Source organism: Oryx dammah, unplaced genomic scaffold, assembly GCF_014754425.2.
Source record: "Oryx dammah isolate SB20612 unplaced genomic scaffold, SCBI_Odam_1.1 HiC_scaffold_25, whole genome shotgun sequence".
Lineage (NCBI taxonomy): Eukaryota > Metazoa > Chordata > Mammalia > Artiodactyla > Bovidae > Oryx > Oryx dammah.
The window spans coordinates 4703043-4729328 of NW_024070209.1; the positions used below are offsets into that span (position 1 = coordinate 4703043).

Below are 26286 nucleotides of genomic sequence, written 5' to 3' on the forward strand. Positions count from 1 at the left end.
TCTTAACCAGTAGACTACCAGGATTTTAAACATGATTTTAAACACTTGTAGGAAAGGAAATTATTACACTAAATATTGTCAAGCACATACAATCTTTTCTTCTTCATCATAAGTTTATCTGTTGAAGTTGACCAAAGTAATTTTGAAACATTCTTGAGATCATGTCTTTGGGACATGCGATTACCATATATATAGAATTGTCTTATTACACTGGTACAGCTTGACAGAGGTAACCACAATTTCAGAAATACACAGACCACTTTTCCTAGAAAAATCCAAAGCTCTTTCATAGCGGCATTGAGTCCCTACTTAACATAAGTGAAACTATCAGAGCCAGCAGGCTCTGCCAAGCAAGGGGTCTGGAGCAGGAGTCCCTAACCTTTTTGGCATCGGACCAGTTTCATGGAAGACTATTTTTTCACGGGCCAGGACCCAGAGCGGAAATGGTTTGGGGATGATTCAAGTGCATTACATTTAACTGTGCACTTTATTTCTATTATTATTACATCAACTCCATCTCAGATCTTCAGGCATTCAACCCTGAAGATTGAGGACCTCTGCTTTTATCCTGGGGTCCCTGAACTTGCATGGAGAAGAAATTACATCTTCATTTTCATTAACCTCTCACTGAAACGGAGCATTTCCTTTAATGACGAACAAAGGCAGGAAACCAGAGGAGTGGTTAGCAGGTGTACTGCTTGCAATACCTGTGACTGTGTCACCGGTGGAAGTCACAGATATTTTCATGTCATGTCGGTTGTTGCAGACATCTTCAAATATTATTTAGACTCATCACTACTAGCAATTATAGCATTTACTAGAGCCAGCAGACAGGTTATTCAATCACACGTTTAAAAGACACTTTGGAGCTGCCTTTTCTCCTTTCACATGTCCTCAGTGTTTGGGGACACCATCTGCTGGGCACAGAGGACTGTGGGTTTGGCCAGCTTGTCTTTGCTGCTCCTCCTCACTCAGACCTTCCAGAGCTCTAGTCCTTCTTTCCCAAGGTGATTCTAACCCTGCAGCCGCCTGCGCTCGGGTGCCCGGGCTCTCTAATTTCCTCTCTGGGTTTTAGTACTGCTCTATATCTTCTCCTAACCTTTCAGTTTACATTTTTATGTGTTGCACTGAAACATTAATCTCCCCTTAAAAATTCTATGTACACAGCTGGGGAGAGTGAAGAGTGTCTGAGCAGAGGAAAAGTGGTTTCCTGAGCTGTGCTGTTTCTAAATGGAAAGAGCTTCTGTGACTGATGATGAGCTCCTCGCTTGTAATAAATATCAGGGGCCTTGCTTTGCCAGGAAGCCGTTTGTCATGGAGGGGAGTCAGCGCCTTGCAGGCTCCTCTGTCCATGGGATTCTCCAGGCAAGAATACTGGAGCAGGTTTCCATGCCCTCCTCCAGGGGATCTTCCCAGTTCAGGGATCAAACCCAGGTCTCCCTCATTGCAGGTGGACTTTATACTGTCTGAGTTACTAGGGAAGCTCAAGAATACTGGAGTGGGTATTAGCTATCTCTTCTCCAGGGGACCTTCCCAACCCAGGAATTGAACCAGGGTCTCCTGCATGGCAGAAGGATTCTTTACCAGCTGAGCTACCAGGGAAGCCCCGTGTTAAACCAAGGGAATCAGGTCTGCAAGAGACAGGCTGGGACCCTGAGATCCTCTGCTTCAGCACTTGCACCTGGACACATGTCTCCTATAGCAACAAAACACAAAGCAATCCTAAAGGACTAAGGGCTTCCCTGGGGGCTCAGACGGTAAAGGCATTGCAGAACCAGGGTTCGACCCCTGGGTTGGGAAGATCCCCTGGAGGAGGGCATGGCAACACATTTTAGTATTCTTGCCTGGAGAATCCCCATGGACAGAGATCTTGGTGGGCTACAGTCCATGGGGTCGCAAAGAGTCGGACACGACTAAGCAACTAAGCACAGCCTAAGGGACTAAAGACAACTGTGAGCATGTGCAGCTGGAGCAAATTATGAACAACAAGATACAAAAAGACCAAAAACCCAACTGCCAATTTTGAGGAACTGGGAGCAAAAGTGCACCCAAGACCAACAAAGGGCGTGGGCAGACCAAGTCCCCCTCCAGTGCGACCCCTGGACCCACAACTTCCCCCCCTCACATTTAAGGAATGGGCTTGCCCCCATCAGAGAGCAAGCAAGGGAAACTGTTACTTTTTCCTCACTTCTTCAAGCTGCAGCCTGAGCCCCAACGAAGCCTTGGCTGAATTTCTCCTCTGGCCTCTTATCAATTTCTATTGATTAAGGAGTCCAAGAACCCTGGTCTGGACACCCAGAGCAGAGAAATCTTTAAAAAAAAAAATCTACTCTCCCCCTGCGAACACGTGCCTCTCAGACCCAGGCATGCCTCCACCAACCCTTGCCTTTGCCGGAGTGCACATACCTGTTGATGTTCATGCTGCAATGATTTGCGGACAAAGTGCTGTTGGCAGAGGCGGTCAGTCGTGAGGCGCTCTCCCTCTCTCCCGGGGCCTTCTTGTTCTCCCTGTAGTCGTCTTCGTTGTCGCACTGCATGGAAAGAAGCAAAAACCAATCAGCTTCGGACTTCGACGGATCACAGTGAGCTCCCATCCCACCAGCTCAGGGGCTTCTTTGGACAAGGTCCTGAGCACCAGCACGACGGCAGCACTCTCGGCCCCGGCCTCGGTTCCCTGTCAGCTCCTCCTCGAACAAGGACGAAATCTGTCGTTCTGACTACTGACAGCTTACGAAAAAGTGTGACACTGGGATCAAACTGCAGGAGGGAATATTGTGACGGATGAAAACTGCTCAACCAATGGGCTGGATTCTACCCTCCAAAGAAGATCTGCTCTGGAGTCTCACTGGAGCTTCAGCATCCCTTTCTTTGGCATTTCTTGGTACCCAAACAAGGTATAGCAAGCGATCTGTCCTGGGATTAATGCTGTAGGAGCAGTGACAAGCTCAGGCTTTTCTTCTGAAACCCATGGCCTTGAAGGATCTTTTTATAAAACAGCAGTTCGACTGGATTGTTTCCACGCTTGTATTTAACTTTAGACGTGTAATAGGTGTGATGGCGGCCTCCCAGGCGGCACTACTGGTAAAGAACCCGCCTGACAATGCAGGAGACACAGGAGATTCAGGTTCAATCCCTGGGTCGGGAAGATCCCCTGGAGGAGGGCCTGGCAACCCACTCCAGTACTCCTGCCTGGAGAATCCCACGGACAGAGAAGCCTGGCGGGCTGCAGTCCATAGGGTCACAAAGAGACGCGACTGAAGCAATTTAGCACAGCACACATGCAGGGGTAATGCATGTGCACTCAACCAACTTCTATTTTTGCTGAGATTGCAGCAACACAGCAGAGAGACATCCAGGATTCTCAGCGGTGTTTCCAGGAGACGGGCACTGGTACTAAAGATAGAAAGACTGTGACCTTCTCTTTCTAGCTGGGATGTCTCACAGCCTCTGGAGGAAGGACCACAGATACTCATGTTGAAACTATGCCCCACGGAGGGTCCGAGCCGAACCTCTGAACCCCCTAGTTTTGGCCCCCAGGGCTCTGGCAGGGCTAGACTCTGCACCCTGGGCAGCCAGGTCTGCGATGTACCCCCTCCCGCACCCAAAACTAGTGGTTTTCCACCCCAGATGATGAGTAAGGAGTGCTGTGCAAATGTTCTTTCCCTTCTTCATGCATGCTCACCTATGTTTCAGTAGATTGCATGAGGAGCGCTGAGTGTCAGGCTTCGAGTAAATGAAGTTTTAAAAAGTCCATGAATAGTAAAATTACTTAAATATAGATTAGGAATTATACATGTCTCTGTTTTTGCACATCTCTACTGACATATGCCTGTATACCTATATGTATTTCCAATCTCTATATGTTTATCAATTTCTATCTCTGAAACACCTCTCTCTTTATATCAGCCTGTCCATTTATCCATCAATCTCCAGATGACTGATTGATTTACTCATTAATCAGTTAATCACCTGGGGGTTGATGGATAAATGCATCTGACAAGTAGTGAGGAGGGCAGGACATGCAGAGGAAAACAGAAGGAAAAGAGGGGCAGGTGTGTAGCGAGCTAACCCGTGTTACTCAACTCTATCATTTAAACCTAACAACATCCCTGTAAAGATGTCACCAGTTTACAAATGAAGAAACTGAAGTACACAGAAGGGAAGGTCACCTGATTAAGGTCACCTAGGAGGTCAGGGCTGAGTGCATGATTTGAGGGCTTCAGTGCAAAATGAAAAGGCTAGGCCCCATGTTCCAAAAGCTGAAGAAGATGCTTGATGTCAGCCTTGGTGATGATTTTCTTGAATTTAATACCAAAAACAAAAGCAAGAAGAAACAAGTGGGACTATGTTAAACAAAAACGCTTCTGCAAAGCAAAGTGTAAGTCGCTCAGTCATATCTGACTCTTTGTGACCCCGTGGACTATAAAGTCCATGGACTTCTCCAGGCCAGAATACTGGAGTGGGTAGCCATTCCCTTCTCCAGGGAATATTCTCAACCCAGGGATCGAACCCAAGTCTTTGGCACTGCAGGTAGATTCTTTACCAGCTGAGCCACCAGGGAAGCCTGCACAGCAAAGGAAACCATCAATAAAATGAAACGGCAATCTACTGAATGTAAAAAAAATTTTCAAATAATATATCCGAGAAGGGGTTAATATTCAAAACACATAAAGAACCCTTGCAATTCAACAACAAAGAAACAAACAAAAAAATCTGATTGAAAAACAGGCGGAGGATGTGATTAAATATTTCTTCTAAAGAAGACATACAGATGGTCAACAGGCACATGAAAAGATGCTCAGCATCACTAACCATCAGGGAAATGCAAATCAAAACCACAATGAGATATCACCTCACACCTCTTAGAATGGCTGTCATCAAAAAGACTAGAAATAATACATGTGTGAGGATGTGGAGAAAAATGAACCTAGTGCACTGCTGGTGCAACCTCCAAACAGTATGGAGGTTGCTCAAAAAATTAAAATAGAGCATCTATATGATCCAGCAATCTCACTTCTGGGTATTAATCCAAAGAAAACTGAAACACTGATTTCAAAAGACCCCCACGTTCACTGCAGCATTATTTACAATGGCCAAGACAAGGAAACAGCGTAAATGGCTGTGGATGGATAAGGAAATTGTGGCATAGGTATGTATACAACGGAAGAAGGGAGTCTTGCCATTTGCAACAACACAGATGGGCCTGGAGGGTGCTATGCGAAGTGAAATGAGTGGGATGTGTGTGTGTTAGCCACTCAGTCTTGTCCAATTCTTTGTGATGACAAAGATGACAAAGACCTTAGGATCTCACTTAAATGTGGAATCTGAAAACCAAAACCAAACCACTCTGGGGTGGAGAGAGGGGTACAAAATGAAGGGGTGAAGGAAGTAAAAAAGTACAAATCTCCAGTTATAAAATGAGTAAGTCATGTGGATGTAGGGCAACACTAATAAACAGCATGGTGAGTATAGCTAAAAATACCCTGGCACACATTTGAAAGTAGCTAGGAAATCTTGACAGTTCTCACCAAGAGAAGAAGAAATCTGTAACTGTGTAAAGTGATGGATGTTAGCTGGACTGATTGTGGTCATCATTTTGCAACACATGTAAACCAATATTGAAGCATTATATTGTATAACTGAAAATAATATAATGTTATGTCAATTATACCTCAAAAAAAAAAAGAGGTTAAAGAGTAACATTATAAAGTACTAAAGTCAGGAGCATTTTCCTGTCTTGAAACTGGTCTCTTAACCTGTCAGAGAAGTGTGTTTACTTGCTGCTTTACACTGTGCTCCTGGAAGCACGGGGATGCTTGGCCACGTGCTGACTCTCCCAAACACCACGAGTACTGGCCTGAGACTGGGTGCGCACATGCAGCCCGTCAAACATCTTCTGCCACCTGCCAGCTATGGGTCGTGGGGTGAGGAAGTGCAGTCAGGCACCACCCCTTCCCCAAGGCCAACTGGCAGTCTCTCCTGGGGGACCCCTCAGTACCTGGATTGAGGGTGGGGAGGTGCTGATCCTGACCCCAACCCTCACTATGCCTGTGCCTTGGCCGCTGGATGGGGATGCAGAGAGGGGAGGCTGCTTCCGGCCAAGAATGCAAAGGGGCCACGGGGCAGGCAGAACCCATCCTGGGGAAATGGATAGGGGGTGGGACCAAGCATGCTTTGTTGTCCCATCACCTTCACTTGCAGAAGACAGATTCAAAGATAAAAGGAGGAATTCCAAGATGGCAGCCACAGGCATTAAATTCTGAGCATGGAGTCTTCTGAGCGGGCCGTGAGGCGAAAGGACTACACAAATCTCCAGCTGGTTTATTATTGGGAGCCCCTACAGCCAGAGACCTGACTTCATTCCCAGCTCTGTCCTTTCTCACCTACATGACCCTAGGGCAAGTCACTTTACGCTCTGTGAGCCTCAGTTTCCTCATCTGTAAAAGGAGTATGACAAGAACATTTGCCTCAAAAGTTGTAAGGATTTTATCAATGATCTAGCATCCCTCGTGGGGACACATACATGTGTTAACAGTTGGGAATGGCTTTGTCCCAAATCTGGGGCCGTCCATGAGGACTATAATCTTTCATTTGTCGCCCACTGTGTTCTTCACTGTGGTCCTAGCTACTTTCGAAGATGTAGTAACAGGAGGGGGTAAAGATTCTCAGAGCTGGTTTTAAATTATGATTAAGTGATTCCTGTGCTCAAAAATTCTTCAAAAACATCTGAATGGCCAAGTGTTTGGGTCTACTTCTGGACCCACATCCAGCTCTCCCTGCACTTAAGTCCCTGCCCGCCTCACTCTGTTCAATCCCCCTCTGTTCGGCTGGCTTCCCAGCTTTGGCAGCGAATCCTCTGATTACTCAAAAGTCCCTCCTGCTTAGGGCCCTGTTTCCAGCTCGTCTCCACCACAAAGTCCTTCTGCTCAATACGATGGGGAGCACCAGCCTATGGCTCCCATGCCACAGGCTGGTGGGTCCTGTTGCCCACGATCCCCACTGGTCAATTCCATATGCAAGCCTCACCCTAGTCACAGCCTTACTCAACTCTATGAGGCAGCTGGCTTCTTAAGTCAAGGAATGACCCCACCTCTTCCAGCAAAGAATGAGGTTCACCTGTGTTTAGTTTTCCTCACTGGTCCAGCCTCTAGCTCATTCCCTGAAGACACTCAGTGAAGATTTCCCAATTGCCTTCTTCCACATGCAGCGGGACAGGCCTTAATTATCTGTCACATGGGAATAGCAGCTTGTCTTCCCACAGTGGGCAGTTCTAAGGATGTTGAGTTAATATGTGCCAAGTACTTACACTGGGCTTCCCTGGTGGCTTAGATGGTAAAGAATCTGCCTGCAATGCAGGAGACACGGTTCGATCCCAGGTTGGGAAGATGCCCTGGAGAAGGGCATGGCAACTCACTCCAGTATTCTTGCCTGCAGAATCCCATGGACGGAGGAGCCTGGCAGGCTACAGTCCATAGCATTGCAGGATGTCAGACTTAGCGACTGAAGCGACTCAGCAGGCTCCTATGCACTTATGTAAAGTGCTCTATGAACGTTTGCTGAAGAAGGACACATAAACTCCTGCTCCTGGAACATTCCAGACCAGTGGACCTGCCCACAAGTTCGGGGAGTGCCCTCCCTCCCACCGCGCCTTCAAGCCCCTCGGGTTTCCAGGCCTACCTTGCGTTTCCTCTTGGATTTTGGCAAGGTCTTTTCCACCGGCGCCTCGGATGCGTGGGTCGTCGGGGTTGCGCTCTCAGAGTCCTTGGCCGCGGGAGCACTCAAGACCCCCGGCTCCTGGGGCAGGTGTTCCGGGATCCTGGACAGAAGTGTCAGGTCAATTTTGACCCAGAGTGACCGGACCTCGTCACTGTCCTTCAACGGGGAGAGAAGCTCGTTGCGGCCGAAGGGGACCAGTGTGTAGAACTGCTCCTCCAGCTCCTTGGCAATGTCGCTGGTGGTCCTGGCGTTGATGGAGCCCACGGGAGCGCGGGGGCCGCCGCTGCTGATGCTGGTGGGGGCCTCCTTCAGCCTCGGGTCGTTCCCGGAGGCGGCGGCGGCGGCCGCAGCGGCCACGGCCTTGGACAGAGGGTAGTCCTCCTGCTCCGACTCCAGGTCCGAGTCCGAGGAGGAGGAGGAAGAGGACGACTCCGTCTCGATGAACTCCTTGGATTTGGGGACGATCCGGCTCAGCCCCCGCGTGCGGCGCTTCTCGCAGGTCACGGCCGAGCGCAGCTCCTTGCGGTGGTTGGTCCTGCTGTTGCCACAAGGCCGGGGCTTGGGGGGCTCCGGGGGAACCCCCGCGCTCGCCCCCGGCACCTCGGCAGCTACGGGCTCCTCGGACCGGTGGCCGCTGTCGCCGGCCGAGGTCCTCTCGGTGCGCCGGGTGGGCTTCTTGCCCGCGGACCTCCGGGCAGGCGCGGGCGCGCTCTCGGCGGGCGCACCAGGCACCGCGGGCGGCGGGGCGGCGGCGGCGGTCACGGCCACGGCCACGGCCGCGGGCGGGGACTTCTGCTTCACCCCTTTGCTCCCCGGGGCCTTGTTCGCGGTCCTCGGCCTCTGCTCCTCCTTGCAGGCGCCCTTGAGGTCCTTGTCTCTCAGGCCGGGCGGGCAGACGTCGGGGAGCTTCCCGCAGTCCTGCGTGTCCTCCTTCACTGGGGCGTAGTACTGACTGCTCTCCGGCCCGTGGTGGCTTTCATTTTGGATCAGGACAGGGGGCTTGTGGTGATTCACTTTGTTTAGCCATTTATCCAGCTGCCACTTGTTAGAGGACGCTGGTTCCGCCTAAAAGCAGAAAACCGGCAAAAAACAAAACATTGCTTAGGACAGACTTACTTAGATGCGCCTGGCTGTTTTTCTCTTGACTTGCTGCTCCTCTAGGCGTGTGAGCAGAAACCTGATGGGCTGGAAACTCAAGGAACATGGAAGCAGGAGGTGTGTGTAGCATCAACAGGCACACCGGGTGGGCACCCACAGGGCTCCCAGGTGGCTCAAAGCGTCAAGAACCTACCTGCCGGTGCAGGAGGCCTGGGTTTGATCCCTGGGTGGGGAAGATCCCTGGAGAAGGGAATGGTTACCCACTCCAGTATTCTTGCCTGGAGAACTCCATGGACAGAGGAGCCTGGCAGGCTACAGTCCATGGGGTCATAAAGAGACGGACATGACTGAGCGACTGACACTTTCCTGGGCCCCCACACTGAAATGCCAGTGCAGCAGTTTGAGAAATGAGAGGACACACTATTCCTCATTAGGACCCATTTCCAGCACTTTTGAGTGTTACACAGTGTATATTTTTTGTGTTTATACAGACATGCATAAACTTGAGAGCCCATGAAAGTTAACTGGGGTGTAGTTAGGAGACCTTAAGTGTTGAAGCACACACTTTTTTTGGTGAGACTTGTAATTTGGGGAGAAAATAAAAGGGGGCCGAGTGGACCCTGCTGGACTTGGTTCGTCCATCCTCAACCCGCTTCCATCACACTTTGCCCGAAATGTTTCAGAGGAGGAGGCAACAATGAAAACCTCTCCTGTAAACAGTTTTGCTAAATTAGAGCAAATCCTGGGCATTCCGGGTGTTAAACTCCGACCCATGGGTTAGCTCTGGGGGAGAGGGGAGGCCAGTGAATGCCCTGTAACAGAATGTCAAAGGTCATGTAGACACATTTTGGGGAGAGAATAGTTTGCACAGTTTGCACTTACCTCTCTGGGGATCGATGTCTTATTGAAAGGTTAAGAACTGATTCTCTTACAAGGAGTAAATGTTGTTGATTTTTAATAAAAGTCCATTTATCCAGCCTCTCTGATTATTAGTAGAAAAGAGGTATATTGATAAGTACAGAACTTTGTTGTTGCTGTTTAGTTGTGAAGTCATGTTTGACTTTTTGGCAACCCCGTGGTTCTCTGCCCATGGGATTTCCCAGGCAAGAATACCACGGTGGGTTGCCATGTCCTTCTCCAGGGGATTTTCCTGACCCAGGGATTGAACCCACGTCTCCTGTATTGCAGGTGGATTCCTGACCGCTGAGCTGCCAGGGAAGCCCCACAGACCTTTAGCTAGAATGTTTTTAATTTGTGAGATGGGGGAGAATTTTGGCGTGATTAAGGTGATGTATGATTCCTTCCCCACGTCCTCCACTCTATAAATTCATGGCTTCTGATGATTGGGTGAGCTGGGGGTGAGGTGGGGTGGTGGAACTAGATACAGCCCAGAATAAAGAAGAATGGCTTAGCTTTGCATTTCATATTGGTTTGTTAAAGCCTCGAGCAAGTCAGGCTCCCTTGCAGGAGAAAAACACTGTTCTTTAAGATCATAATTTCTGAATGCTTGCTTTCAGGTGTCAAGATTTGGTTTTCAACAAAGAGGTTGGTCTTAAGAGCAGGACTTGGGGCACTGCCTCATGCAGAAAGGATCCTGCGGCAGGGCGGCGAGGCGTGAGGAGGGCAGGCGTTGCTCTAGACCCAGGGGTCCTGGCTGAGTCTGGGGCACAGCTCAGGGAGACGGGAAGCCTTTAGTGGGCCAGCAGGGCCTGGGGCCACAGAGTGTGGACGGTGAGCACTGCAGCTGCGGCAGGGACTGTGGACAGTCTACTGGCTCCCTCCAAACAGACAAGGCCAACTACAGTTCAGGGAACCGCAGCGCAGGGTCTTGAGGACTGGGAGCGACAAGTGACCGTAAGCAGAAAATGACCCTGCAGCACATCAGTGATCCCTCCCGTGATTAAATCCTCCCTTTGCTATGAAGGCGCCCTCCGGGAAATCTTAATGGGAGTCTCCTTGTGAGGCATTTCACACGGGGATCCCAGGCCCTGCTCCTGGGGCCATGAGGATGGGGGAAGCATCCCCATGGGATACAAGCGTGGAAGGGGACTCTCTCATGACCCTGATAGGGAGTCTGGACTCTGACTTGATGTTCTGCTTTGTTTGTTTTCATGCCACCCATAGGGCCAGGACTCCTGAATAAGAGGCACAAAAACAAAATGATAAAATCTTTTTTGTGCCTCTGAGTTTTATTTTGTAAATTCTGACCTCACTTTAATGTGGCACCTCCAGAGACAGGGAACAATGGAGCCTGCAGAGCCCACCTGACCTGGTCCATCCTGCGACAGTGAAGTGACCGAGGAAGCAGGGTGGCAGGACATAGAATGGCTTCTTTGCCGAGGGGGAGCTCTCGCCTGCCCCGAGGTGAGCTGAGTGTGACTAAAGGCTACTTTAATTTAAAAATTTTATTTATTTATCCATTTGGCTGCACCAGGTCTTAGCTGCAGCATTCGGGAGCTTCAATTTTTGTTGCGGCACATGGGATCTTCAGCTGGGGCATTCGAATGCTTAGTTGTGGCACATGGGATCTAGTTCCATGACCAGGGATTGAACCCCGGGCTCCCTGCATTGGGAGCTTGGAGTCTTAGCCCCTGGACCGCCAGAGAAGTCCCCTGAAGGCTAATTGGTGGCAAATACATTTAGGACTTTGAGGCTGTCTCCTCCCCAGCCCTGTTTCTCTCTGACCCCTGGCTGGGTCAGTGACTTCTGTGCCTCAGCTTCCCCAGATAAACGGGGGCCCAGTAATGTGAGTGGATGCTGAAGGCGCCTTGCAGAGGGGACACACACTGGACCTGGTGGACACATTTTTGGCAGCATCTGCCACTTGCCGCTGCCCCCCACCCCACCCCACCCCACCCCACCCCACCCCACCCCTGTCATCCTCATCCCCGCCGTCCTGAGCCTTCCACACCTCACATCTCTTACATGCGAGGACACAGATGCCTGCCTGGAGCCAAAACACAGCGGCTCACAGGGAGACTCCCACTAAAACTCCCCAGAGGGAGTCTTCACAGCGAGGGGAGGATTTAATCAATGGAGTAAGGGCCCGCTGCCCCATGTGTCTTCACAGCCAAAGAAATCAGGACCATTTTCAGTACATTGCTAAATCACGCTCCCTTTCTCGAGAATCTACAATGACCTCCTCTTGCCTCTCGAACAAAATCCAAACTCCTCAGGCAGCCATCATCTTACAGGCATCTTTCATTGCTGGGACACCCACAGTGTGCTCCCGTATCACATGTATCATCTAATTTAACCCATAGATAAGAGATACTATCACCCTTAGTTTTTAGATGAGGCTCAGAGAAGTTAAGTAACATGTCCAAAGCTGCAGAGCTACCAGGCACCAGCAGGACTAAACCCACGCTTGTCACAGTTGAGAGATTAGATTCCTTCCCCTGTTGTGTTGCCTAAGCTCCCATTACTCTCTGGGGAAGCCTCATGAAAAGAGGACCTTGTTTCACTTGAGAAATGTTAGGTCTTCAAATGATAGAATTTGATCTGACTTTTGGAGAAGGTACCACTAACTCTCCAGATAATACCTGTTGCCTTCCATTATCCTTAACGGCATCATCTTTTGATATCCACGTCTGTTTCATGTATATGAATCTTGTGTCTTCAACAAAGCCAAACACTGCTTTCCAGCAGAGGCCAGGTTTCCGCTTCTTTGTATCCCTCGCAGGACCCGTAACAGGTTAAAGGGGCAGCTTGCTATGACCCTGTTGCTACTAACGACTCACAGTGAGCTGTCATTCCCTGCTTGTCACTTACTCCTCAGAAAAACCTCACAGATTAGGCAGTGTGAGATTATCTGCCATTTGGGGGATAAAACTGTGGCCAAGCAAGCTTAAACAGCCAAGAATTAGGTGGCAGGGGAAGAGGGCAGACTTGGGGCTTGGAGCTCCTTGCCTGGCAGGCTGCTGCCTCTGGTTTACTGTCTGAGCCATCCACTGGGGTTCTGCCCAGCGCTTTTGCTTGTTTGCTGGCTTGCAGTGTGTATTTCCAGCCAGGACTCTCCTGTCTGATCAATCTTCCCTCTGATTCATGCACAAGCCCTCCAGGGCATACTCTAGTCTCTATTTCATCTACAACCTCAGGGCACCCACTGCCACATACCCCATAGATGCCTAATTAAGAAGAAGCTTGTTGAATCCACGAATAACGTATTTTTGAAGATTTTCAAGAATGATCTAGGGCAGCATTTTCCAAAATGTGCTTTTAGCCCATGAAGAAAGCCTACCATGGTTGGATGTATTTGGGAAACACCGCAATGGAGAACACTGTTTACATGAGTGATGTTAAGGGCTGAGTGATGCCCTGCAGTTGAGAAACGGGTGAAACCTACTTTATCCTGGCTCTTCTCAAAATCCTGTGACCAGGGACTGCCCTGGTGGCCCAGTGGATAAGACTCTGTGCTCCCAATGCAGGGGGACCAGGTTTGATCCCTGGTCAGAGAACTAGGTCCTACATGCTGCAACTAAGAGCTCCCATGCCACAGCTAAAGATCCCATGTGCCTCAACTATGACCCCATGCAGCGAAATAGAAATGAAGCCCTGTGACCAGGCTCTTTCTTGTTCACATAGCAAGCTGTCCCTTTACTTGGAACACCAGTCTAAGGAGCTCTGTGTGCAGCTGTAAATGTGCTAATGGAGGGCCAAAATGTACCCCCCACCCCTTCCTGCTCCCTGGTCAAGCTCTGGAATGAAAGGATGTCCCAGACCAAGAAAGAAGAAAGAACTCAATGAAAAAAATTAGTCTGATGACAAACAAGCAAACTTCAGGCCACAGAGAGTGGATCTGTGGCAATGGAAACACTGAATGAATCTCTTCCATGCCCACTTGCAGACTAGGGGTTATATTCCATGGTGATGCGTATGAAAGGCAGTGGTTTTCTACAACCAGGGCCAGAGACACAGCTTGGATGAGACGAAGGAGAGCCAAGCAGGTGCCCAGTGCTGGCACGCTGCGGGGCAGGGTGGGGGGATGCAGGTGTCCTGGGACATCATGAGGATCTCCTGCTCTCTTATCAGGACATTTCCGGAAGGGGAAAGGAGTGCCAGATACGTTTTGCTGCAAAGCAGCAGGAACAGGTCTTTGCAGTGGAATGGGAGGTATGTGGCTATAAAGAGCTGGGTGGTCCTGTGGGTGACAGGGAAACGGGTCTCACTGCTGTCAGGGGACCTGGGCCAGCTCAGCGCAGAGGAGAGCAGGGCTGCCACAGAGTTGGCCCTTAATGCTTCTTCCCCTCTTTTCAATGTTCATTCTGCAAAATCATTGTAATTCTTTTTTTTTTTTTTAATAAATTTTTTGGCCATGCCACATGGCTTGTGGGATCTTAGTTCCCCAATGAGACACCAAACCCACAATGTCCTTGGCAGTGAAAGCATGGAGTCCTAACCACTGGACTGCCGGGGAATTCCCTCTCTGTATTTCTGAAGGTTGTGTGTCTGTAGTCGTCTTGGGAAAAAATGTAAAAAAAAAAAAAAAAAGCCAAAACCCCCTTACTTTTATTCCAAGGAATACATTTCTTTCCAGCAGAGAGAAGTCACACGCTCTGTGGCTACACCTGTCACTTCTGCACTCCCTCTGCAAGGAGAAGCCAGAAGTTGAAACCTACCCGTGGCCTCAGGCAACTTAAACTCTAAGGCCTGTGTTAGCAGACTCCCCTCCTCCTCCTCCTCGGCTGGGGGCTCTGGTTGCTGCTGGAAGAAATGACAAGTGCTTCCTTTCATGACTAAGGAGTTCAGGACTTTGTAATTATTTCAGTGACATTTAGAGGGAGTCTGCTCAAAGCCCTTTATAACCGTGCTTCTCGGAGGCTGGTTTCAGCCTCATCTAGAAACTCCAGGAGTCACATTTCAACATGCAAATAATATTCAACATTCCTGAATTTAACCTTCAAAATCACGAAGAGCTGGGGATGGGGACTCTCATTCACAGACCCTAAGGCTTTTAATCCACCGCCACTATCCCCCTTGGCCCTTGCAATGTCCCTAGAACCCAGTTCTTTCTACTACATATTCTGGAGTTTTTCAACAAATTAGATCACAAAGCTGGCTCTGAAGAAGCTTGGTTAATGCCTCTGTTTTTTTTTTTTTTTTTTTTTGCTTGTTTGTTTCAAATTATTCTCATTAGAATATCAAGTCTGTGAAGACAGGAATCTTCTTTGTCAGATCACTGCTGTCTCCCAGGGCCAAGCGTATCTGTGGCAGACTCAATAATATTTGTTGAAAAACCATAAGTGAGTGAATGAACAGATGGATGAATGACATGATGGAGAAGGAATCATTTAGCTTCTGTGGAAAGTCAGGGTTATATCAACATATAGCTTTTACAGGTTAATGTTGCTAAGGGCCTTTCCCTTACTTATACAGGGAGGTAGAGATAGACAGATCAAGAGAGAGAGAGGGAGAGAGAGACAGGCACACAAACTGGAAATGTGAGGCTGGTTGGCCCTTAAAGGTGCTCTCCTCTCAGTACCAAGGTTTGGACATGTGGGTTTGGTTCATTTTAGAGCTTATTTAGAAATATGGGCCCCACAGTGGTACAGAGGATTGCAGGTAAAATAAAAAAAATCCTATGACCCTCAGTAACGTGAAATGTCTATACACTTAAGAAGAAGCCTATTTTATTCCTTCTTTAGAAATCAAAGTCTACCCTTAACAATCCAGAAACTGGACAAGTGTGTTCTCAGTCCTCTCTCAAGGATCCATGCTCTGAATTACTATTTAATTTCCCCCTTTAAAGTAGAAATAGCAATGGGTTTCATCGGGACCATAACATGTTTTTATATGAGGCACCTAAATCTTCCACACAGATATTCATCATAACTATAAAAGCTTTCATTGTTATTTTCAGGTTCATGCTAATTTTTCTCTGTATATTTTCACAAAGAAAACACAGTTAAAAAGGTTTTATTTATACTTATAGCCCGTGTTCTTCTAATCTGTGACAAACTGCAAAAAGGTAAGATTCTAGCCATGTCTAATCCACAAAACTCCTCTCTCCGTGATTTACAGGGGCTCACACTTCAGGTCGGAGCTGCCCTATCTGCTTATTGCCTCGCTGACCCCAATCCTCAGGTTATTTCCAGTCAGCGATGTTTACAGCATGTTTGGAAAGTTATGGAAACAAGATAGAGATTTTTGGACTGTAAGAGATGAAGTTTCTAGATCTCAAAGGAAGCTCTGTAGCTAGGGGCACTTTGAGGAGGAGGTTGGCGGAAATGAGCCCAAATCAATCCTGGAAGGCTGCCTGGGAGTGGTGGCCTATACGGGTCACGGCAGCTTGCAGGCCACGGAAACTGGGGGAGTGGAAAGTGTGAGAACCACACTGGGAGGAGGACCAGCTGTGCTCTCCGGGGTAGAAGCAGGCAGGGGAGGCCCCTGGAGGCCCGCAGGTACTCACCTCCGGACTGGAGTAGTGGGGAGGCTTGCTGCCCTCGCTCTCACTGGAACTGCTCTCTGTCTCCGAGTCGGACCCCGAGCTGCTCTCCGAATCGCTGGAGGAACTGCTCCCACTGGTGCTGCTGCCGCTGCTGCCGCCCTTGCTCGAGGGTGCGGAGGCCCTGCAGTCGGCCGGCTGGAGTCCGGCACTGCCCAACCGCGAGGAAAGAGAGGGAAGGGAAGCCGAGTGAGCAAACACGGAAGCGCCACTGAGCGGGCTGGCGGGCACCGGACGCGCGCAGCCCACACATCTGCCAGCCGTCACCTGGACAGAGCTGGCAGAGCCACTGGCAAGGTCACAGCAGCCTCCTGGTTAAGACAGCGGAGGCACAGAAATAAAACTGGGAGCGAAGGCTGGAGCCCCCTGGCCGCTGGGCACCGGCTGGCGTGACTGCTCTGTGTGACCATTTCAGAAAAGGAGGGGACGTCGCTGCAGGAGGATTGTCCCTGTTTTGCTGCTGTTTCTGCGAATGGCTTTTCAAATGCATCCCTGATTCCAATCATTGACCATAAAAACCAGGAAATCCAAAATGCTTGAAATATTTTGCAAAGAACGAAAAGGTCTGTTTGCTTTATTTTAGGAAGTGGGCTGTGAGAAAGGGCACAGTGTCCTGCTCTGTGCTTGCACGGCCTTCTGGAAGGTTCCAGACACAGAGGGACCGACCAAGTTGTCTGGCTTCCTACCTCTCCCCACCCATAGCATCCAGTGCCGTCGTTCTTACAGGAGCTGGGCTGCTGTCTAAACAGTACTTTTCCTTTGAGCCTTTTATTAGAGAACTGGAGATCCCTCACTCACACAGTTTTTATTTATTCTGATTTTAAAATTCAACTCCAGTGCAGTGGCATACAGCAATCCCATTTCAAATTATACTCGATGTTCATATCCACGCTGAAATCTGCCAGGAAGGTCTATACTCAAATTAGAAACTCAAAGAGAACAGCAAATATGGATACTTCTCATGGCAATTAATTAACCACAAAAATGCAAATAACACATCCGCCCAAACAGTGAGCCATAAAGTTCTGGTACTCACAAAATAGCCAACATCTTCAGTGTCCGTTATTAATTGCATTGAAACACACCTGACTCTGTCCTTTTTGAGGTCAAACTCTAAACCCAGAAAATGCAGTGACTACTTTTTTAATGTTGAGTCAGCACATATTGGCTTGCTTCTCCCTCTTGTGACCACCATTTCAACAGGACTGCATGCAAGTGAGCTTGTCAGAGTTTATGGTCTCAAGCACAAAAGCAGCCAGGGCAAGGTAAAGGACCCTTCCCATCCGCCCCTTAGATCTTTGACACATGCTTTGCCGGGGGACAGATTCCCATAAATCCTCAGTGTAGGGGCCGGGGGAGGGGGCTAAAATGCACTGGGATCTTGCTTTTCAGAAGAAGGATAAGACAAGAAATGATCTTGCCGGATGGACCTACAAATCAAAGCACTGTTTTGAATTGCAAGTTTAAGGAAAAGTGGAGTTTGAACATAACCTCCCCCAGTGGTTTTTATTTCTTCTGCCAGTGTCTTGGTCTGTACCCAAACGGTCCGACGAAATTCTTCACCATCAGGCAGCATCTGCAGCTCGACACCTTGCCTGAGCTAAAATGATTCCTTTCCCAGCCTGCTGTTTGTTCTGGTGTTGAGTGAGGACTCCTGGATCGTTAGACAGAGACTGGGAAGGGGCAGTTAGTAATCAAAGGGTTATAATATTTCTTTCTTCCCTTATGAACTAAAATCCACTTTTCCTCGGGGCTGAGTCAAATTGACCACTATCAATGGAATCATAAAGAAAAGGCTGTTCGATCCTGAACTGAACATGAACATTTAGGATCCATGTTAACGGTTTGTCAGCAGGTCCCCATAACACTGGAGAAAAACTGCAAAAAAACCCAAAACCTTCCCAAACCCAACCAACACAAACCCAAAGCTAAAAACTCCCCAAAGCCAAAGAACACACATTGGAGGAAAGAGATCTGTCTGCCTGCCACACTCTGGAATGACATCTGCTGAAGTCCAGGAAATTGAGAGAAATAAAGAGCATTTTGATTGGTTTTATATGATGGTCAAAGGCTTTGATCACCAAGCGGTACATTCTCCTGCTTTCATCCCCACAACAAAGGACTCATGAGGCTGGCGCTGGGTGTACCTGGTTGCTCTGTCTGTAGCAGAGGCAGCAACGTGTGTGCAGTTCCCTGGGGCCTGTACCACAAGCTGACTGTCTTTTTGAAGAGTGGCCCTTTAATTTCTGGGAAAATGTCCATTAAACAGTTACTGTGCCGCCTTTCTTTTATGACCGCTGTCCTGTCGTAATGAGACCCACTAGCCCAGGGAGACGGAGTCTCTGATCTGAATCAGATTGGCAGAAAAGCCTTAAGAGTTTTATGTTTTCCTTCCTTATATTAGGAAATTCACTTAAAATGACAGCTTTGCTGGCATAACTATTATTTGCTTTTGAAACAGTTGGGAGAGCCAAGAATTTTAGGTTTTCTTCCTGCCTTGCTTTGAAGAGCTGTGAGGCTCTTGTTGCCTCTGGGGTCAGGACTGAATACATCTGTGTTTCCGTGGTCTGGGTAGAGACTGTGTGGCTTTTGATATGACAGTCCATATCAAGGATGGAGGCAGGCCTGTCTGCAAGGGCTCTGGAGGCTTCGGTTTTTGGATTAAGGTAACTGCCCTGACCTCCATAAAACCTGCTCCACTAAATAGCCTTTTTGGGGGTCACTGGGGAGTACTAGTCATTTCAGACTCAGTGTAGTAACCGTCTTTGCCATGAGTGGAAGCCGCTGTGGCAGCCAGGGTGGGAGAATAAACAAGCCAGGGATGGTCATCACAGCAGATGAGAACTAAGAGAAGGATGGTGGTGGTTTAGTCGCCAAGTCATGTCCGACTCCTGTGACCCCATGGACTGTAGCCTGCTAGGCTTGTCTGTCCTTGGGATTCTCCAGGCAACAATACTGGAGTGCGTTGCCATTTCCTTCTCCAGGGGATCTTCCTGATCCAGGAATCAAACCCGGGTCCCCTGCATTGCAGGCAGATGCAAGAGAAGGATGGGCTCGCTTAAACCAGAGAAGCTCTTTGAGGTAGTGGAATTAAGATGATGGAAAAAGACATATTGAGCATACCCTCCTGCAAGAAGACTTCAGGCTTTATATATTTAAAACTGCAAACTGTGAATTTTAGTGTGCTGACTAGTTGTCATGTTTCCATACCAAAGACGTTAACAATTTTTTCAACTTAAGTTAAAAAGTAACTTTTTCCTGAAATGATACCATGGATCGACTGTGGTGATGACACAGCATTGAGCAATTTTTAGGAGAGTTCTTGGACCCTATGCCATTTCCGGATCATGGTGTCCTTGAAAACATGTGGATGTGAAGATATTACTGAGATCATGGAATAAAAGCCTTTGTGTCAACGAACTTCGCACAGTGCCTGGGACATAATAGGTGATCACCTGTGATTATTTTTGGAGGCTCCAAAATCACTGCAGATGGTGATTGCAGCCATGAAATTAAAAGAAACTTACTCCTTGGAAAGAAAGTTATGACCAACCTAGATAGCACGTTAAAAAGCAGAGACATTACTTTGCCAACAAAGGTCTGTCTAGTCAAGGCTATGGTGTTTCCAGTGGTCATGTATGGATGTGAGAGTTGGACTATGAAGAAAGCTGAGCGCCAAAGAATTGATGCTTTTGAACTGTAGTGTTGGAGAAGACTCTTGAGAGTCCCTTGGACTGCAAGGAGATCCAACCAGTCCATCCTGAAGGAGATCAGTCCTGGGTGTTCATTGGAAGGACTGATGCTGAAGCTGAAACTCCAGTACTTTGGCCACCTCATGCGAAGAGTTGACTCACTGGAAAAGGCCCTGATGTTGGGAGGGATTGGGGGCAGGAGGAGAAGGGGATGACAGAGGATGAGATGGCTGGATGGCATCACTGACTCGATGGACATGAGTTTGGGTAAACTCTGGGAGTTGGTGATGGACAGGGAGGCCTGGCATGCTGCAATTCATGGGGTCACAGAGAGTCGGACACGACTGAGCAACTGAACTGAACTGAACTGTGATTACTGAATGAAAAATCAATAGAAAAAGTAAGGATTTGACCTTTCAAAACGGTTACAAACTCATTGGAAAATACCCTGATACTGGGAAAGACTGAGGCAAAGGAGAAGGGGGTGACAGAGGATGAGATGGTTGGATAGGATCACCAACTCAATGGACATGAATCTGAGCAAACTCTGGGAGATAGTGAGGGACAGAAGAGCTTGGCATGCTGCAGTCCATGGGGTCACAAAGAGTCAGACATGACTTAGCAACCAAACAAGAAAAACAATCTTTTTTCTCTATTTTAAAAAAAACAATACCACCAAAAACAAGTAAGGGGATTTCAGTCCCTTCGTACTTTTCCAGTGTTAATAAACGTACTCAAAATTTCATGTGCTATGTAATGTAAGCCCAGTTCTCCCCTGGATGGTTTCTTTCCTTTTGGTATTTTTATTTCAAGAAATGTTTTGCCTGTTTTGTGAAGTGGCCAAGACCAAATACCCATTTGGGAGTGTCTTAGCTTCATTCTAAACAAATTGCCTGCCATGCCCCTTCCTTTGGCTGCAGCGACTGAATCTGGCCTGGGCTGAGTCTGAGTACCAATTGTCAGAGAAGAGATCTGGGCCCCAGATGGCTAGATCTCACAGCACACGCCCTCCTGCCAAGTGTACTGTGGGACCTGGATAAATATCCAAAGTCGTTCACGAGCTGTGAACTAACAAGGAACGTGGAGGCTGGCTCTGTGTCTGGCGGGCACCGTGTGGGTCTCTGCGATGCCTAGCGTGCCGTTGAGATGGATTGAAGGATAATAGTTTAGGAGAGGTCCTGCTCCTTCTCACTCAGCCCTCTGTATGAACTAACACAGGCTTGCTCTCTAAACCATGATCAGTGCCCTGGCATCGGTCCTCCTTTCCTGATGGTGTCTCTGTGGACACCAACTGATCTAAAACTATAGCCACACTGTTGTTTGGTTGCTCGGTTGTACCTGACTCTTTTGCGACACCATGGACTGTAGCCTGCCCAGCTCCTCTGTCCCTGGGATTTCCGAGGCAAGAATACTGGAATGCGTTGTCATTTCCTTCTCCAGGGGAATCTTCCTGACCCAGGGATGGGGAAGCCAATTCTCCTTCATTGGCAGGTGGACTCTTTACCGCTGAGCCCCCAGGGAGGCTCCGATAACCACGTTAGGAGATGTGACCGTGGAAAAGCTGGCACAAGGAGGTTTGCTGTTGCTGGAATTATCCTCCCAAATATGAAACTGGCAGGACTGTTGGTCTTGGACTAAAAGTTTTTGTTAGCTCTGATGCTGGGAACGATTGAAGGCAGGAGGAGAAGGGGATGACAGAGGATGAGGTGGTTGGATGGCATCACCAACTTGATGGACATGAGTTAGAGCAAGCTCTGGGAGCTGGTGAAGGGCAGGGAAACCTGGCGTGCTGCAGTCCATGGGGTCGCAAAGAGTCAGACATGACTGAACGACTGAACACCACCACCAAAACTCTGTAATACCTCTAGGAACAAGTCTTGTATTAAACATGGCTTTTGAAGCTCTTCATGGTCTGGCCTTGATTACATTTCTGGCAGTTCCTCAATGGGTCCACCCCCAAACCTTAGCTGTAATAAATCTCATCACTTTGACAACCTGGGTACATTTGCATATGTTATTTTCTGTGCCAGAAAGCCCCTTTCTCCCTTTCTTCCTCTGGTTACCTCGAACTCACTCTCCAGGAATGAGGTGCAACATCTAAAAGTTCCAGGTTGCCAGCTTCTCCAGCTAGTCCAGGCTATATGAGGAAATCCCATGGACAGAGGAGCCTGGTGGCCCACCGTCCATGGGGTCACAAAGAGTTGGAGAGGACTGAGCATGCCTGCAGGCACACACATGTAGGGAGCCCACGGCCGTGTCTTTCCTCAGGCCCAGTCTTGGCTGATACGCCTTCCCTCCATCTTTCAGTCTTCTTATGATTTTCTAATACATACTACCTGCAGATTTTAGCTGTGCTCTGCAAGAGGAATAGAGAGAAGTATATCTGCATCTTATTCCAGAATAGGAACCACTCAATATTTGTCAAGTGGAAGCCAAGACGTGGACACAACCTAAATGTCCATTAACAAAGGAGTGGATAAAAGTGTGGTATATGTACACAACGGAATGCTGCTCAGCCATAAGAAGAATGAAATAATGCCGTTTGCAGCAACGTGGATGGACCCAGAGATCATCATACTGAGTGGAGTAAGTCAGACAAAGAAAGACAAATATCATATGATATTGCCTATATGTCGAATCTAAAAAAAAAGCACCTATGAACTTATTTACGGTAACAAACAGAGTCACAGCTGTCAAGAACAAAGGCAGAAGTTCCCTCCTATGGTTACCAAGGAGGAGTAAATTGGGAGATGGGGACTGACATATACACACTACTATAAATAAAAGATATACGTAATGAGGACCTACTGTATGGCACAAGGAACTCTACTCAATACTCTGGGTAAACATATGGGAAAAGAATCTAAAAAAGAGTGGATATATGTGTCTGTATAACTGATTCACTTTACTGTACACCTGAAACTAACTCAGCATTGTAAATCAACTATACTCCAATAAAAATTAAAAACAGTATTTATCAAGTCAGAAGGAACCCTCCCTCAGTACTTCCAAACTCCAGCACTGTTTAACTGTGTGAAAAGCCGATGTAGGAGGCCACCAGGCAGGTCCCCTCTATAGTCACTGCCCATTCTATCCCCCGGGCAAATCAGGCATTCCTTAGTGTAGTCAAAAGACATTTACTGTGGAAATTAAGCTCTGATTTTAAAACTCTGTGTCCTAAAGCTAGAAAGAACACATACATGGATAGTCTCGTGAGAAAAATGACTTGAACTGGGATTGTAAAAACGTTAAGGATAAAAAGGAGGGCGTGTCTTTAAATTTATGTTCAGAGTAAATGGCATGGGGTAAAGGATGATCCTGTGTGACCTTTGTTGAGAATTCACTTGGTGCCAGGTGCTGCAGAGCTATAGCGTGTGTGTGCGTGTGTGCGTGCGTGTGCGGTTTGGGGAGGAGGGAGCTGACAGGCACTTAGCCAGGCAGAGAGCCTGCCACAGAGGAGTCGGTTTCTTTCAGCTTCTCCAGGGAAAGAAGTGAACCATTAGAAACCGTGCATGCATGCGTGCCTGCCTCATTGCTCAGTCACGTCTAACTCTTTGCAACTCCATGGACGATAGCCCACCAAGCTCCTCAGTCTGTGGAATTCTCCAGGCAAGAATACTGGAGTGGGTTACTGTGCCCTCCTCCAGGGGATCTTTGTGACCCAGGGATCAAACCCACACATCTCCTGTGTCTCCTGCATTGCAGGCGGATTCTTTACCGAGGGAGCCATCAGAGCCCTATAGAATCATAAAGTACGTGAAGTCAGCTATAGAAAAAACTGTAATGCACGTCTTGCTACCACTTGTTGACAATGCAAAAACTGCATATTTTTCACTAATATACAAAATCAAACAAAAGAAAGTTCTACAAATAAATCAGGGGCGGACAATAGCCATACCCCCAGGAACTCAGGTCTTAAGACCTGAGACCCTGGGGTTTTCTGTTACTTTATGCCTCTGTCTCTTTCTTAGAGGGTGCGTATTATTCTGTCTCTTTCTAGGTAGGGACAACCAAGTTCCTAATAAGGGACAGAGCTGAGATTCTATTTCCAGAAAGCCATCCAATGAAAACAATCAGGGATGTGTAAAACATGTATCTACAAGGATATATGCTCTTATGTTATTTGCAATGGGCTTCCCTGCTGGCTTAAATGGTAAAGAATATGTCTGTAATGCAAGAGACCTAGGTTCAATCCCTGGGCCAATCCCCTGGAGAAGGAAATGGCAACCTACTCCAGTATTCTTGCCTGGAGAATTCCATGGACAGAGGAGCCTGTCAGGCTACAATCCATAGGAAAGGATTTGTAAACAACCAAAATGCCCATAAACGGGAGATCAGTTAAATAAATAACTATACATTCTTATGAGGGAATGTAGTACTATGCAGTTATTATAAACATATTAGGGCAGAATATTTACTGTCATGAAAAATTCTCACTCTGCATTTGTGAGGCAATGGGCTTTCCAGTATGCCTATCATCTGAGGGCAGAGAAATGGACCAGGAATACCTACGTGCTAATCCCGCTTCTTCCCCTGGAAGAGAGAATAGGGTTTTACTGACTCAGGGTTTTTAAGCTTAAGAATCAGAGGGTCTCACTTGTCTATAAACAGGTTCTGACATGGGAGTATTAAGAACACAGATTGTGTAAGTCTTTTTGACGGGGTTTGTGAGGCCCAAGTGCAGAAGCACTGAGATGTAAGTACTTTGCTACAACCTCCAAGGGCACCTGGGGTGCACTTGTGCTAGCTGTGGGGCAGCACTTTCTCTGCTATGTTGCTGAACTCTTTGCCAAATTAGTGAAGGCCGCCATCTAACCTCACGTGATATATGTGCGTGGTCTTTCCTGGACAATCTGCTGGCTACAAAGTAGCATGACCGGAAGTACATAAAATATTACATATACAGAGCAAAACACTGGAAGGATACATATTCAAATATTAACTGTGGATATTTTCAGAAGGTGGAATTATGAAGATAAATATTTTTGAAACGTTCCTATTTTTCCCAGTTCTTCATTTTTTCACCAATATAACATGCTTCCTTTTAAATGTCCATTACATTGTGGAACATTATTCTACTACTATATTATTGAATTTAGCTTGCTAGTATTTTAGTTAGGACTTGGGGAGGACCTATATTTATAGGTGAACTTGACATATATTTACATTTATCCATTTCATGTTTTGTGTTCCCTGGTAAAAAATCCGCCTGCAATGCGGGAGACCTGGGTTTGATCCCTAGGTTAGAAGATCTCCTGGAGGAGGGCATGGCAACCCACTCCAGTATTCTTTCCTGGAGAATCCCCATGGACAGAGGAGCCTGGCAGGCTATAGTCCATGGGGTCGCAAAGAGTCAGACACAACTGAGTGACTAAGCACAGCACACAGCATTTCATCTTTTGGGAACAATTTTTGGCAGATTTTGCAACATGGTGGTTTTAGCTTAAAAGAATATATTGGATAGCGTTTCACCTTTTATAGTGTCCTATCTATAGTAAAGCTTATATAGTATGAGAATTATTTGTTCCTTGAAATTTTAGAACTTATCACTTGAAACTTACCACTTTTGTAATAACAAAAGTCTAAAAGTCTAAAAGGGGGTGCAGGGAGGCAGGTCTGTAAGCAGAGAAGCTTCCCACTGGGAAGCAGAGAATTATCTGCACCTCTTGTCTGAGTAACAGACAGGATTTAAGCTGGGAGACCTGGTGAGTTAGGGTCTTAGAGGACACTGGGCTTGCACCCTTGTGGAATGCTTCTCCAAAAGCCTGTTGGTTGGGCTAGACCATCTCTGAACCTTACAGCCAAGCAAAACCAGCCTGCAGCTGCATTATCATGCAGCCCTTGGCAGTGTTTAAGAGACTTGCCCAGAAACTGCTGCCTTCTGGTGATGCAAACTTGCTTCCTTTTGAGTCAGGTGGGTGGTCCTGCCAGTGAAGCTGAGTTGAAAAACCTTTCTTGGCTCAGAGAGCATTTCAAAGCCAGGATCTCAACATCCTTCTCTTCACTATTGGGACCGGAGTTGCAATGCAGTAGCAGCTCACTTTATGGGAAGCCAGAAAGACCCCCAAGCTCAATGCCTCCCCTGGCAGAGCTACTATCTGGATAAAAGTCCCATTTACATGTTGTTAATTTTATTATTAATGTGAATATTATATTAATAAAATTAACATAATTTTATTACTATCTGGATAAAAGTCAGATACACAATGTGAAAATATTTTCTCCTCCGTGTGGGTAATCTTTTCCCTTTCTTGATGATACTGCTGGCAGCAAAACACTTTTAATTTGGATGTAGTTGATTAGCCTATTTTTTATCCTTACTTGACTATTTTTAAT

General features: G+C 47.5%; 1 protein-coding gene across 2 annotated transcripts in view; it reads right to left on the reverse strand.

The window, feature by feature from the left end:
• AFF3 (AF4/FMR2 family member 3) overlaps positions 1-26286 on the reverse strand; it is a 577629-nt gene that overhangs the window by 41178 nt on the left and 510165 nt on the right. For both annotated transcript variants that reach the window (XM_040267685.1, XM_040267684.1), the window contains 3 exons: positions 16223-16409; positions 7678-8781; positions 2407-2531 (listed from right to left, as the gene is read on the reverse strand). In XM_040267685.1, coding sequence (XP_040123619.1) covers positions 2407-2531; positions 7678-8781; positions 16223-16409 — 1416 coding nt within the window. The remainder of the gene's footprint in view (positions 1-2406; positions 2532-7677; positions 8782-16222; positions 16410-26286) is intronic.